The sequence below is a fragment of the Amphibalanus amphitrite genome, unplaced genomic scaffold (genome assembly GCF_019059575.1).
Source record: "Amphibalanus amphitrite isolate SeventyFive unplaced genomic scaffold, NRLGWU_Aamphi_draft 000011F_arrow, whole genome shotgun sequence".
Taxonomy (NCBI): domain Eukaryota; kingdom Metazoa; phylum Arthropoda; class Thecostraca; order Balanomorpha; family Balanidae; genus Amphibalanus; species Amphibalanus amphitrite.
In genome coordinates this window covers 1,984,379-1,996,712 of record NW_024881507.1, presented here as the reverse complement: position 1 = coordinate 1,996,712, position 12,334 = coordinate 1,984,379, and the positions used below count along the sequence as shown (strand labels likewise).

General features: G+C 55.1%; 1 protein-coding gene across 1 annotated transcript; it reads left to right on the top strand.

The window, feature by feature from the left end:
- The first annotated feature begins 5,104 nt into the window (after positions 1-5,104).
- LOC122382569 (advillin-like) lies at positions 5,105-8,558 on the top strand. The gene has a single exon (XM_043368085.1). The coding sequence runs from the start codon at positions 5,565-5,567 to the stop codon at positions 8,028-8,030; it is 2,466 nt and encodes an 821-aa protein (XP_043224020.1). The 5' UTR covers positions 5,105-5,564; the 3' UTR covers positions 8,031-8,558.
- Positions 8,559-12,334: the final 3,776 nt, after the last annotated feature.

Sequence of the window (12,334 nt, the reverse complement as noted above, 5' to 3'; positions counted from 1 at the left end):
GCTCCGCAACAGTACTTACTCGCCGGGCCGTAACACTGCTCTCCGGCCTCTATAACCGTGCGTCACCGCGGACCCATTTCGCAACACAACAAGCACCGCATACATCAGCCCGGTTCAGTGCCTCGGGAACGCTGCAGTGGTCGGGTACGGTCAGTGTGCTGCCTGAGGCATCAGCCGCGTTTCACTCGGGCGGTGAATAGTGCAGCAGACAGTGCCCGGGCCAGCGCAGGAGTGTGGTCGGCCGGGCTGACCTGGGACAATGTTGGCCGGATAACGTTAGACGTTCTTCGCTCTTAATTTTGTCGGTATAAAGATGTAGACTGTAGCCAGAACTTAATGCGCAAATGTGTGCCCCTCTCAGCTGATCCCATGGACGAACTTTTCATGCACATTTCAGCTATGCTTCAGCAAAACCTGCAAAAAGGTCACCATATCCACTCTCATATCGTTCCGATTGGGTCCTGGTCGTCTCCTTACCCTGCGGAGGCCCCCGTTCCTCCGACAGCGCAGCCGGTCTCTCCGCGCTGGACGGGGCGGGCCGGAGCGGCGGTCAGCTCCGCCCGGCCGCCGACCAGCAGACACTAATCCCGGCGATCCATTGTAGGCTCTGTTCCGCCGCTGTGTGACCCAACTCTCCTCGCGTGCCCCGCTGGAACGTGCGAGACGAGACGTCTGGGTGATGGGTTGAGCCGACCGGAACGGTGGCCTTCAGTTGAAGATGATACGACGTTAACAAAGTGGGGTGGAAGACCGCTGCCCTTCAGCTTTGTCGGTACGAAGAAAACACGGCACCGAAGCATTTTAACCTAATCCCGCATTCCACTTTCATCAATATCGTCGAAGCTTGGAGAAAATGAACACATTGCACTATGCACATTCCAATAAACCTGATCCACGCGTGTGTCGAGCTAGAACAAAACACAGCAACCACATCAAGCTCAGAATAATAGTGATCGGTGCCTCTCTGGCAGATAAGCGCAATCCGCAGATGGTCCGGCGTTTCTGCAAACAGCGAACACCGACCCGATTTAGGTCACTACACGTACGATACCCGGTATCCGGGCTGTTGTAAGTACCGCGGAACCCTATGCCCTCGGCGTGACCTGTTTTGTTCCCGTGGATGGCCGACTGAACAGGATATGACGACAGTTTATCGAAACACAGCTCCGACCTTGGCGAGCCTGTGAGACTCATCATGAAATTAGCACAACAGTTCGACTGCGAAGGGCAGTGATTTTATTCTAAGGAAAACACCAAATGGTCTCTGACTCATTTTACCTGTGACGTCATCACCGGCCAGTATTAAGTGTCATCGATCCCCGCAGTGTCATCGACACCACTGAGGTGTCATCCGTGACACTATCATCATTTGTTGACTACCAATCCCAGCAGTCGACGCTAAACATACCAATTCATATGCATGACCCGTCGCCACGGTGGCACGCATTTACGTCTCAATTATCATGGGGATAGCCGGAGTGGATCAAATGGATTGTATTACAAAGTCGTATGTAACCCGGTGTCCTGCACACCTGCACACCACTTAGCCAGGCTTTGAAAGTATTGTGTGGTACAATTTATTTAGTGTTACTGTTTTTTTTTTAAATAAATTGTACTTTAAGTCTTTGAATTCCTTCTCTTTTATCTCTTTCCCCTTGCTTCATCGCGTTTATCTTTTTTTTTTTGTAGATGTGGTAAAACGTTTGTTTCAACGGTACCTATCATTTGTCTTTTTATGCGGAACTCTTGCTAATGTATTTCTCCCTTTCCTTCTACGGGTACCATTGACACTCTGCCTGGAGGATTCCCCCGGGGGCCCGCAGCAGCAGCCGTCTCGTCAGGTATATCTGCGGGGACCGCCTGTGTCCCATATGTGACCCAACATCGACATCGACCGGCGCGGCGGTGTCAGTGACTTTTTCAGCGCGCGGCCGCTCCGAGAACGGCTCGTCACTGGGGCATTAGGGCCTGCATGCTCCATATTCATGGGTGCATGGTGGCGGCTAATGACCGCCACTGTCGGTGTCGCCGCCCGTCACTGCCTGTCATATCGGCGGCACACGTGTGAGAGGGCGCCGGCAGCGGCAATTAGCTCGTCACGCCCCTATGGGTGATAACATCGCCTGCAGAGTGACGACCGGCTACCGGGGTGGGTTATGGAGTTTTGTGTGACGTGTGTGACGGAGAATGATGTCATCAGACCAATTTATAATTTTTTGATAAACGGTTCGTATCGAATACCTATCAAAAGCCGCCTTATTTAATGCTTGATCGTCAATTTTTTGTATATTTATCGAAAAACTAAAAAGTTTGGAAGTCAATCTGATTCCGTTGAGGTAGAAAACTCATCAATAACCGTTTTCACGACGGGCTACCTGGTGAATGCACCTAATATGACCAAATCTGCACCAAATCTCTTTTACAAATATCTTCATTTCATCAACTTGTTTCGGTGTATTAATCGAAAATAATGTGTAATAATTAAAAAAAGTGAGGTTAATAAGCATCTGTGCAACCCAAACTGACAGGTTTTAAGAAACACAATGAACCTAATTTGACCAAATATGCACCAAATCTGCACCTAATCTGCACAAAATGTGTACCTACTAGATGGCCGTCGTGAAAATACGATCGAAACAGTTTCAACGTCGATTAAAAAAATATATCCGCTCATCTCTTATCAATCAGCACTTTCAGTATGTCACTCTCAGTCTATGGGGTACCTAATCTCAAGTCAATGTAGCAGAGCTCTCTGGCTGTTCCCCGTCGTTCCCCGTCGTCTATCCGGCCTCCCCGCCCAGGTTCCTGAGCACCACGAGACTTCTGCCCTGACGCGCAGTTGTGACCTCGTCGTGCCCGGCCTGTACTGACCCAGCAGGTCCACGATACGTACGTACGGCTGCCCCCACTGGCCACTGGTGACCTTTGCACACCCTCCTAGTCCTGACCCGGCAGGTCCCCAAGACGGCTGCCCTGACTCCCAGTGGCGACCTTTGCGTACCCTCCTGGCCCGGCAGGTCCCCAAGACGGCTGCCCTGACGCCCCAGTGCATGGCGACCTCTGCGAACCCTCTTGACCACCAGCAGGCTCTCGAGCCCCTACCCGAGACAGCTAGCCCTGACAGCAGCGACCTCTGTGTACACTCCTGACCCGGCAGGTCCCCGAGACGGCTTTCCCAGACTGCTGCCCTGGCGCCCAGTGGCGACCTCTACATATGTCCTGATCCAGGTGCACGACACGGCTGCCCTGAAGCTAGAAGTAGCGTGTTCTCCCGACCTAGCAGGTCCCCGAGACTGTTGCCCTGGCGCCCAGTGGCGACCTCTGCGAACCTGAGTTGGTGCGCGGTCCGGCACGGTAGGAAATCCTCCCAGACGGCACCACAAGCCTGTGTTACGGCCGGGGGCTGGAGCTAGTGCAGGTGGTTGGTACTACTCGTAGCTGAGGTGATCGCGTAAGAAAACCAATAAGGTTGATTTCACAAGTAAGCTGCGAAATTTAAATCAATAAATAAAAGCCAATGCTCAGCGCTAAGTCTGATCATTTATTTTTATTACAAATAATACAGTTACAGTTAATTAACTGTAGACCCATTCAACTTGCATGTCACCGTAGCGTATAGTCCCGATTCGGGACCCCGATTCGCCGCTTGCTCGTCCCACTATCTCATAAAGCTAGATGGGCGGTGGTGAGCCGACAAATGACTCATCTCTGGAGCTTCTTCACCGACTCCTGAATCGATACGTCGAAACTGAATTCTGGTAGGCATCAATCAAAAGGAAGGGAAGAGAGGTTGTTGCTAAGGAATGGTGATTTAACATGTGACTGACCGTCTCTTTAAAACGTTTTGTGTGTCACATTGAATTCCAAAAACCTTGTAAAAAGGGACGTTAGTGCTTCAAGCTAACGGGGGCGGCGTGTCTATAGATGTTTGCTCCGTGTCGGGACATAAAGCACATGATTTTGATGCGAGCACAGTGTGTCGAGTCAGGCGCCGGTCCGTCTATGATGTGAGTGGCAGACACCGGTCCGTCTCTGTCGGTGTCGGGCGCCGGTCTGTCTCTGTGATTGTCGGGCGCCGGTCCGTCTCTGTCGGTGTCGGGCGCCGGTCCGTCTCTGTGCCAGTGTCTGGCGTCTGTCCGTCTCTGTGAGTAGGTGTCTGTCTGTCCGTCTCTGTGAGTGACAGGGGAGGTCAGAGGGGACGGGGCACACCTGGGTGTCACTCAGACATACAGAGATATGACGTTACACGCAGAGAGAGAGGGAGATAGAGAGAGCAGACAAGACCAGATATAAACATACACAGTACACACACTACTCACACAGAGAGAGAGAGAGAGAGAAAGAGAGAGAGAGAGAGAGAGAGAGAGAGAGAGAGAGAGAGAGAGAGAGAGAGAGAGAGAGAGAGAGAGAGAGAGAGAGAGAGAGAGAGAGAGAGAGAGAGGACACACGCATCCAGGGATAAGACGGTTCCGATTAGAACGTTTACAGCAAAAAATGGGACATGTCGCACTGGTGCGGTGGTATGTGCCCGAATGGGTGCAAAGGTCATTGGCGACACCTGTGTGTCTCCTTATTTTCATGATGCTTGCGAAATTTGCGTTCAGCGTTCAGCAGTACCGCAAAGGATAGAGCTATAAATTATCATCATCCGAATCGCCCGTAAATAAATATTTTAACACAACATTGGAATTTTAACTCGCTATAAATGATCTGAGTGAAAAGTGATCTTAATCTGTAAACGATTTCCTCATTCTTACACTAGGCATGAACAACAACATTTACAATTACACTAGGCATATAAACTCATACAAATCTCAGCCCAGTTATCAATAGACGTTAATAAAATCAATAAATCAATGGGTGTGAAGTGTGAAGATCAGCAGACCATATCGTCGCCCATCGACCGGTCCATCAGTCATCGTTATACGGCTTCCCATTTGGCGCTCCTGCGGGCGCGACCCTCGACCTGCGCGGCCGGCGCCCGTCCAGAGCCGTGTCGGTATGCAGCATCGCGACCCGCCTGGCCGGCCGGCCGGCGGCTGGGGTCAGCTAACGGGTCGGCGCCGGGCGACCCCGCCGCCGCCGCCGCCGCCGCCCGGGCGGTGCAGTGGGCGGCTGCGTGCCACCACTAGACGTGGGCGAGACGGGCACGCAGACGGCGCGGTGCGTCAGCGCGGCGCGGACCGAGCGCGGCGCGGAGCGGGACCCAGAGGTGCCGAGTCTGTGTGTTGTGGTTTGACGGTGACCGGGGAGCGCCAGCCCGGATTATACGCGGTGTCGCCCCGTGGCCACTCGCCACGGACCGGTAATAGATCGTGCAGTGCATTGTCAAGTGTTGTGGTGCAGGGTGGCCTGTTCGGCGGTGCAGAGGCGCTGTGTGCCGGGGCCCGCCGGGCGCGGTGTCAGTGCTGGGTGAGCTGCAGTGCCGCGCACCTGTGGCGGAGAGCGCCGCCCGGCCGCAGATCTGCACAGCGGTGGTCGGCGCCCGAGACGGGGCGCATACCTGAGTGAGCGGCCCGCCGCGCGCCCCCGTTGGCGGCCGGCCCCGGCGCCCGCCGCCCGACATGGCCGCCACTGACCCGGCGTTCCGGGCCGTGCCGCGGCGCGCCCCCTGCTTCCTGGTGTGGCGGGTCGAGCAGCTGGTGTTGGTGCCCGTGCCCCGCGACCAGTACGGCCGGTTCCACCGCGGCGACTCGTATGTGGTGCTGCACTGCGGCGAGAGGGGCGCGCCGCCGTCCGCGCGCGTCCAACATGCCCCCGGACCGCTGGAGACACACATCCACTTCTGGCTGGGCTCGGAGACGAGCGCTGATGAGGCGGGCGTGGCCGCCTACAAGACGGTCGAGCTGGACGAGCTGCTGGGCGGCGGCCCGGTGCAGCACCGCGAGATCGAGGGCTCCGAGAGCGCCCGGTTCCGCGCCTACTTCCCGGCTGGGCTGCGGATCCTGGCCGGCGGCGCGGCGGCCGGCCTGACGCACGTAGGAGACAAGTTCGAGCCGGCGCTGTACGCTGTGAAGGGCCGCCGCCATCCGGTCATCCGGCAACTCCCGGCCGTCTCCTGGGAGTACGTCAACGACGGCGATGTGTTCGTACTGGACGCGCGAGAGGCGGTGTTTGTCTGGACGGGAAAACAGGCTAACCCCATGGAGAAGATCCAGGCGGCGAGGCTGGCCCAGTCGCTGAAGGGCGAGCACGGAGGAGGAGAGGTGGTGATCGTGGAGAGCGGCCAGGAGGGCGACCTGTCGCCGGCGGAGCGCGCCCTCTTCGGTCGCCTGCTGCCTCTGAAGGACCGTCACGTTCAGCCGGCTGCGGCGGCCGACAGTGACGAGCGGCACGAGCGGCGGCGCGTGGAGCACCTGCGGCTCTATCGCTGCAGCGACCACGACGGCTCGCTCATGGTGATGGAGGTAAAGTCAGGTCCTCTTCTGCAGAGCGACCTCGACTCTAACGACTCGTTTATTGTGGACAACGGCGAGCAGGGCATCTGGGTGTGGGTCGGCAAACGCGCCTCGCACAAGGAGCGAGCTGAGGCCATGAGGAACGCTCAGGGCTTCATCAAGAAGAAGGGTTATGCGCCCAGCACGGCCGTGACTCGAGTCATCGACGGTGGGGAGCCGAGCGAGTTCAAAACACTCTTCAAGAGCTGGCGCGACCGCCATGCCGCGGTGGGTCTCGGCAAGACGGCCGTCTCTGGCAAACTGGCGCCGCCGATCCAGACGAGTTTCGACGCTGCCACGCTGCACGAGAACCGGGCGCTGGCGGCGCAGACGCAGATGCTGGACGACGGCAGCGGCGAGAAGGAGGTGTGGCGCGTTCATGAGCTGGAGCTGACGCCCGTGGAGCGGGCCGAGCACGGCACCTTCCTGGACGGCGACTGCTACCTAGTGCTGTACCGGTACCGGGCCGGCGGCGCGGCGCGACAGGTGCTCTACTACTGGCTGGGCGGGCGCGCCTCGCAGCTGGAGCGCGGACAGGCCGCCCTGAAGACGGTCGAGCTGGATGACCGGCTCGGCGGCCGGCCGGTGCAGGTGCGCGTGGTGCAGGGCCGCGAGCCGCCGCACTTCATGGTGCTGTTCGGCGGCCGGCTGGTGGTGCTGACCGGCAGCGGCGGCGCGCCGAGCAGCGCCGGGCCGCGACTGCTGCAGGTGCGCGGCGCCGCGCAGGGTGGTACGCGCGCCGTCCAGGTACCGCTCGCCGCTGCATCGCTCAACTCGGGCGACTGTTTCGTGCTGCACGAGGGCGTGCGCGCCAGCGTCTGGTGCGGCCGCGGGGCGACCGGCGACGAGCGCGAGAGCGCCAAGAAGCTGGCCGGGGAGCTGTGCGCCGAGCCGAGCGTCATGTACGAGGGCCAGGAGCCAGCCAGTTTCTGGGCGACGCTGGGCGGCCGGGCGCCGTACGCCGGCGAGCGTCCGGCGTCCAGCGAGCAGCCGGCGCACCCGCCGCGCCTGTTCCACTGCTCGGACGCCGGCGGCCGGTTCTCCGTGGGAGAGGTGGTCTCGTTCGAGCAGGCCGACCTGGTGCCGCAGGACGTGATGCTGCTGGACGCCTGGGACGCCGTGTTCATCTGGATCGGCGCCGAGTCGAACGCCACCGAGCGACGCCAGGCCGAACACACGGCGCTCGAATACCTGCGCACGGACCCGGCCGGCCGCGGCACCGACACCCCCATCATCACCGTCCACCAGGGCGCCGAACCGCCCACCTTCACCGGCTTCTTCGGGCCGTGGAGCGACGAGCTGTGGCGCACCCAGCCGGACTGGGAGACGGTGCGGCGCGGTCTGGCCGCCGAGAACGGCGGGCTGGGCCGCGTCAGCCCGGAGGCCGCCGCCGAGACGCTGCCCGTGTACGCGTTCTCGCAGCTGAACGTCAAGGAGGCGGCCCTGCTGCCCAGAGACGTGGACCCGGCCGTCAAGGAGCGCTACCTCTCCCCGGCCGAGTTCAGGGATGTGTTCGGCATGACCCTGGAGTCGTTCTCCGCCCTGCCCGGCTGGAAGCGACAGCAACTGAAGAAGAAGGTCGGACTGTTCTGACTTCTGAGCGGCGCTGGGACGTGATTATACAGACATTGGCAGGCGTATAGCGTGCTTTGGCGAGGAGCGAAGAGAAGAAGAGCTCCTTTCCGAAATATGCCATAGGAGCATGACGCCCGTAAGATGATTTGATCGGTTAAGTGGTCCATATAAAATGTATAGTGACAGTGGACAGTGGTTGATCGTTGTTAAGTGAGCGGTTCTGCTTAGCAGCCGTTTACACCGATTGTGGATGGTGTCAATGTTTGGTAGTGGTCCCGTTTGCCATACGCTTCACTATAGCAGTAGGGCCTTGGATTTGTTCAGTCTGCTTGCCATCGCAGATGTGCTTTATTTAGATGAGCTATTTTATCGTCATTTTATCATTGATCAAAGTAGCGAAATATTTTATCAGTGATAGTTTATAGTAAGCCGTGTAGATCGATAAACCAGCCATACGTTTAATCAAATAATAGGTAGGTATTTTGAGCTTCAGCAGTTGTCCAAATGTGGCAGTGTTTTGCATTATTAGATGAAGAGAAAAACCTTGTAACTATTTGATTGGGGACCCTCCCACCTTAACATTAGATTTGAGTTGAGATAGCCAAAATGGGGTCCCTGGCTCACAATTACCGGTTTCGGCACTCACAACGTCGAGAAATGCCTTAAATCGGAAATATTGAATTTCAAATGGTTGCAGCATTTTGATTCAGAGGGGCTAATGCATAGGAATACCCCTCTGAATGTGTGACGTCAGCGCAGATATCTAACGATTTTCAAATGTTTGACTAAAACGTTTTGTAGCACGCGGTGGTATATGCTGCTTTGCGCGCAACAAGTGCCGCACTTTCAGCTGCCAAACTATTGCTTCCAAATAAAGTCGCTAGGAAGAGCGGAGCTCCCAAAAAGTAAACAAAAGTAAAAGTCTAATATTTGAAAACCGGTGAATATTTTTCGGTGAAATTTGGTAGATACCTATTCGTTTTCGCTCTTTCTGAACCGAGCGACATCACTTTCATGCCAATTCATAAATTTTTTTGAAGGTGGGAGGGTCCCTTTAAACGTATTAAAGTATACGATTCCAGGGTTTCAGTGCGAGGTCGATTCGGACACTCGTTGTGCGGTACCTATGCTTGCTTCGCATTGTCTTATTTTAACATTGAGAAGTTATAGAATGCATCGGTTTGCAGGCGCGTAACCACGAGTCTGAAGTTACTGGGGACCACATGGAGGGCCGCGAAGACCAAATATTGTATTTCAGGATCAGTCTTCGCCCGAGTGGGGGAGGGGGGGGGGCGTTTTTGGCCACACCTGCCAAAGAAACTTGGTATAGCTAATGATAACTCAATTTCGCATCGTTTGTGAAAATTTTGACCCTGCAGGTTACCTAAGGTCAGGTCACCAGGTCAAGTAAAGTAACCATGCCTCTAAGAAAACTTTGTGACTTCGTCATTCCCACAGTTCACGTCCCAGAAGTTTGAAACTCGAGATTTGCGTGAGGAAATCAGTATGAACAATTCGTATATCTCGAAGTTTTCACATGGGTGACCTAAGTCAGGTCAATTTTGCGACCTCTATTATAAGTCAATGGGAGAAAATTGAAATGATCTTCATTTGGCCGAAAACACATTCAAACACCGTGGCACTGGTAAACATGACACACTGAACGGGAAAATTGCACCTGTGACCCCTTCTATGTCCATGAGGTCATCTCAGGTCATGAAACATCTCCAAGTTTTTTTACCATAACTTTAGGTAGAAACATGTTAGAACGCTGAAAACACCATGAATGTGTTCAGCTCAACAATACCAATCGAATGACATGCAACATGATCTTTTTCGTGACCTTAACCTCAGGTCAAATTTTCAAGTTGACCTCTTCAGGTCAACGTATAGTTCATTCGACGCGTCTAGACGAGACAAACGCGATCCCGGTAAAATCAGCGTCATACAAGTTTGGAGTCAAAAGTTATGATACAACAATCTTTTCCGTAAAAACGCAAACCTGGAGGCTAAACCGTTGACCTGAAGTCAAGTCTGAGAACATTACCTACTCAGAAAGGCATTTACAGAGAGGCATTTACCGGAAGAGCTATCGAATGCGCTTTCCCGCAGCACTGCAGCTCTATTGGTTCCAGACTTATGCGCCTATTTGTGAAAAGTTGTCAAAGTTGGGAACGAAAGTTGTGAAAATCTTACCTTTGGTGACCCCCAGTGACCTCAGCGATGACCTGATCAAAATGACAGATAATTATGGAAGATATTGTAGCAAACTATCTGTTGCTTTTACCGGGTCTTTCTAGCTTGCTTACTTTCCGAGATAATCTAGTGTGGCCAAAAAGTCCCCCCCCCCCCCACCCACCCACCATTGCGAAGTTGGCTGGGAGGCCCACTACGGGGCGGGCTAAGCAAAACATCAATAGTTTTGTCTTCCGTTGACTACATATTACTCTTCACGTCGATTTAGGGACAATATTTGTCTATTTACGCAAATTGAGGTCGTCGGTTTTACTGGGGACGGTCCCCAGTAACCCACAAGTTACTGGGGACCGGTCCCCAGTGTCCCCAGTGGTGGTTACGCGCCTGTCGGTTTGCATTGGTTGTGCCCTTTTACCCGTGCTATGGTTCACGAAATGACGATCTCCCATCCTAAAGTTTATTGTTCAGACATTAGACATGATTTTTTCATTGTGCCACTCTTCCCCCAGTTTAATTGTTTCGGGTGTACTAAAATGTATAGACGATACCCACAGGCACAGTGCGATTTTTCCTTGGTCAATGTACTCTTTATGAAGATATTTTATTTCGTTTCGAAACCTTTCCGTCAGAAGAAGGGTTAAAATTTATAAAGCTCTGCCTTTGCCGGGGCAGACGTATACTGGCTGTTACTCACGAGTGAGTCGCCAGTATTTGTTAGTCACACTATGGACTGGTCGCCTACACATCCGTACTCGTTACTGCATAATGCACGGAGGTAAAAGATGCTGCTAAACCTGTTTTGTATATAGCTTTTTCTCGCGTTCGGCGACGCCTGGTGACATCACCTAACCTTGGACGGCGGACGCGACCGCTGACCACTACCACCGCTCCGACGCGACGCGACCACATATGTACATAAGACCGCTGGGCGCTGCGACCGGCCACCTATCCGTGCTTCTATCCTCAGGATACTGAAGTCCTTCTCCTCCACGCCACAACCCCCTTCCGGGCTGGACAGGCAACTTTATCTCATGCGGGCTGCTCCCTTGGAGCGGCACCGCTGCTCCCGAGGGAGCTGCACCCCGTAGCCGGGTGCAGAGAGTGCTTGGGGGGCTGGTCGGCCTGTCCTATGGACGGGCTCAGCCCCGGCGACTCTCTAGGGTGCCTGCCCAGACCAATGTCTCCCCCTAATTCCTCTCATCCTTCCGGCTCTGCAATGGTCTTGTCGACCGAAAGGGCCTAACCCAACAAAACAAACAAACATGCGACCGGCCCGAGACCACCGCCAGCGGCCGGGGAGACGGTCCGGGCATACACAGGGCAGATACAGCAGGGGAGGAGGGGGGGGGGGTGAGACACCGGGCTGACACGGGCTGGGATACGGGGTAGAGACCACACTGCACGGAAAATCATCGCCAATGTTCGCTGACACTCAACCGTTAAATTTTAACAGTGTTTTGACTTTTGACGTACTCTTTATAGCCGATCAATTTCTTAGTGTAAATTACCAGCAACATGACTAATACTCTAATATGAGCACCGAAGAACAGGAGATACCAAGAACACAAAAGTCAACACGACCTGGGCCTCTGGAGGCCTCCGACCTGTGCCGGCACTGACTACCTTCCCGCCCTCTGCCGGGAGTTGCTGAGAGCCGGTTTACAACTAGGTGGCGCAGCCAGATACCGGCACTTCGAGCGGGTCCGTGCTCGGCAGACCACCTAGTTACCGATAGTCTGCGATGTTTAATTCATGCTCTGTGACCTATCCGTGCTTCTATCCTCAGGATACTGAAATCCTTCTCCTCCAAACCGCAACCCCCTCCGGGCTGGACAGGCAACTTTATCTCATGCGGGCTGCTCCCTTGGAGCGGCACCGCTGCTCCTGAGGGAGCGCACCCCGTAGCCGGGTGCAGTGAGTGCCTTGGGGGGCTGGTCGGCCTGTCCTCTGGACGGGCTCAGCCCCGGCGACTCACTAGGGTGCCTGCCCAGACCAATGTCTCCCCCTAATTCCTATCATCCTTCCGGCTCTGCAATGGTCTTGTCGACCGAAAGGGCCTAACCCAATAAAACAAACAAACAATCATGCTCTGTGCTAGCTAGTGCCAACCACGAATTTGAGATCGA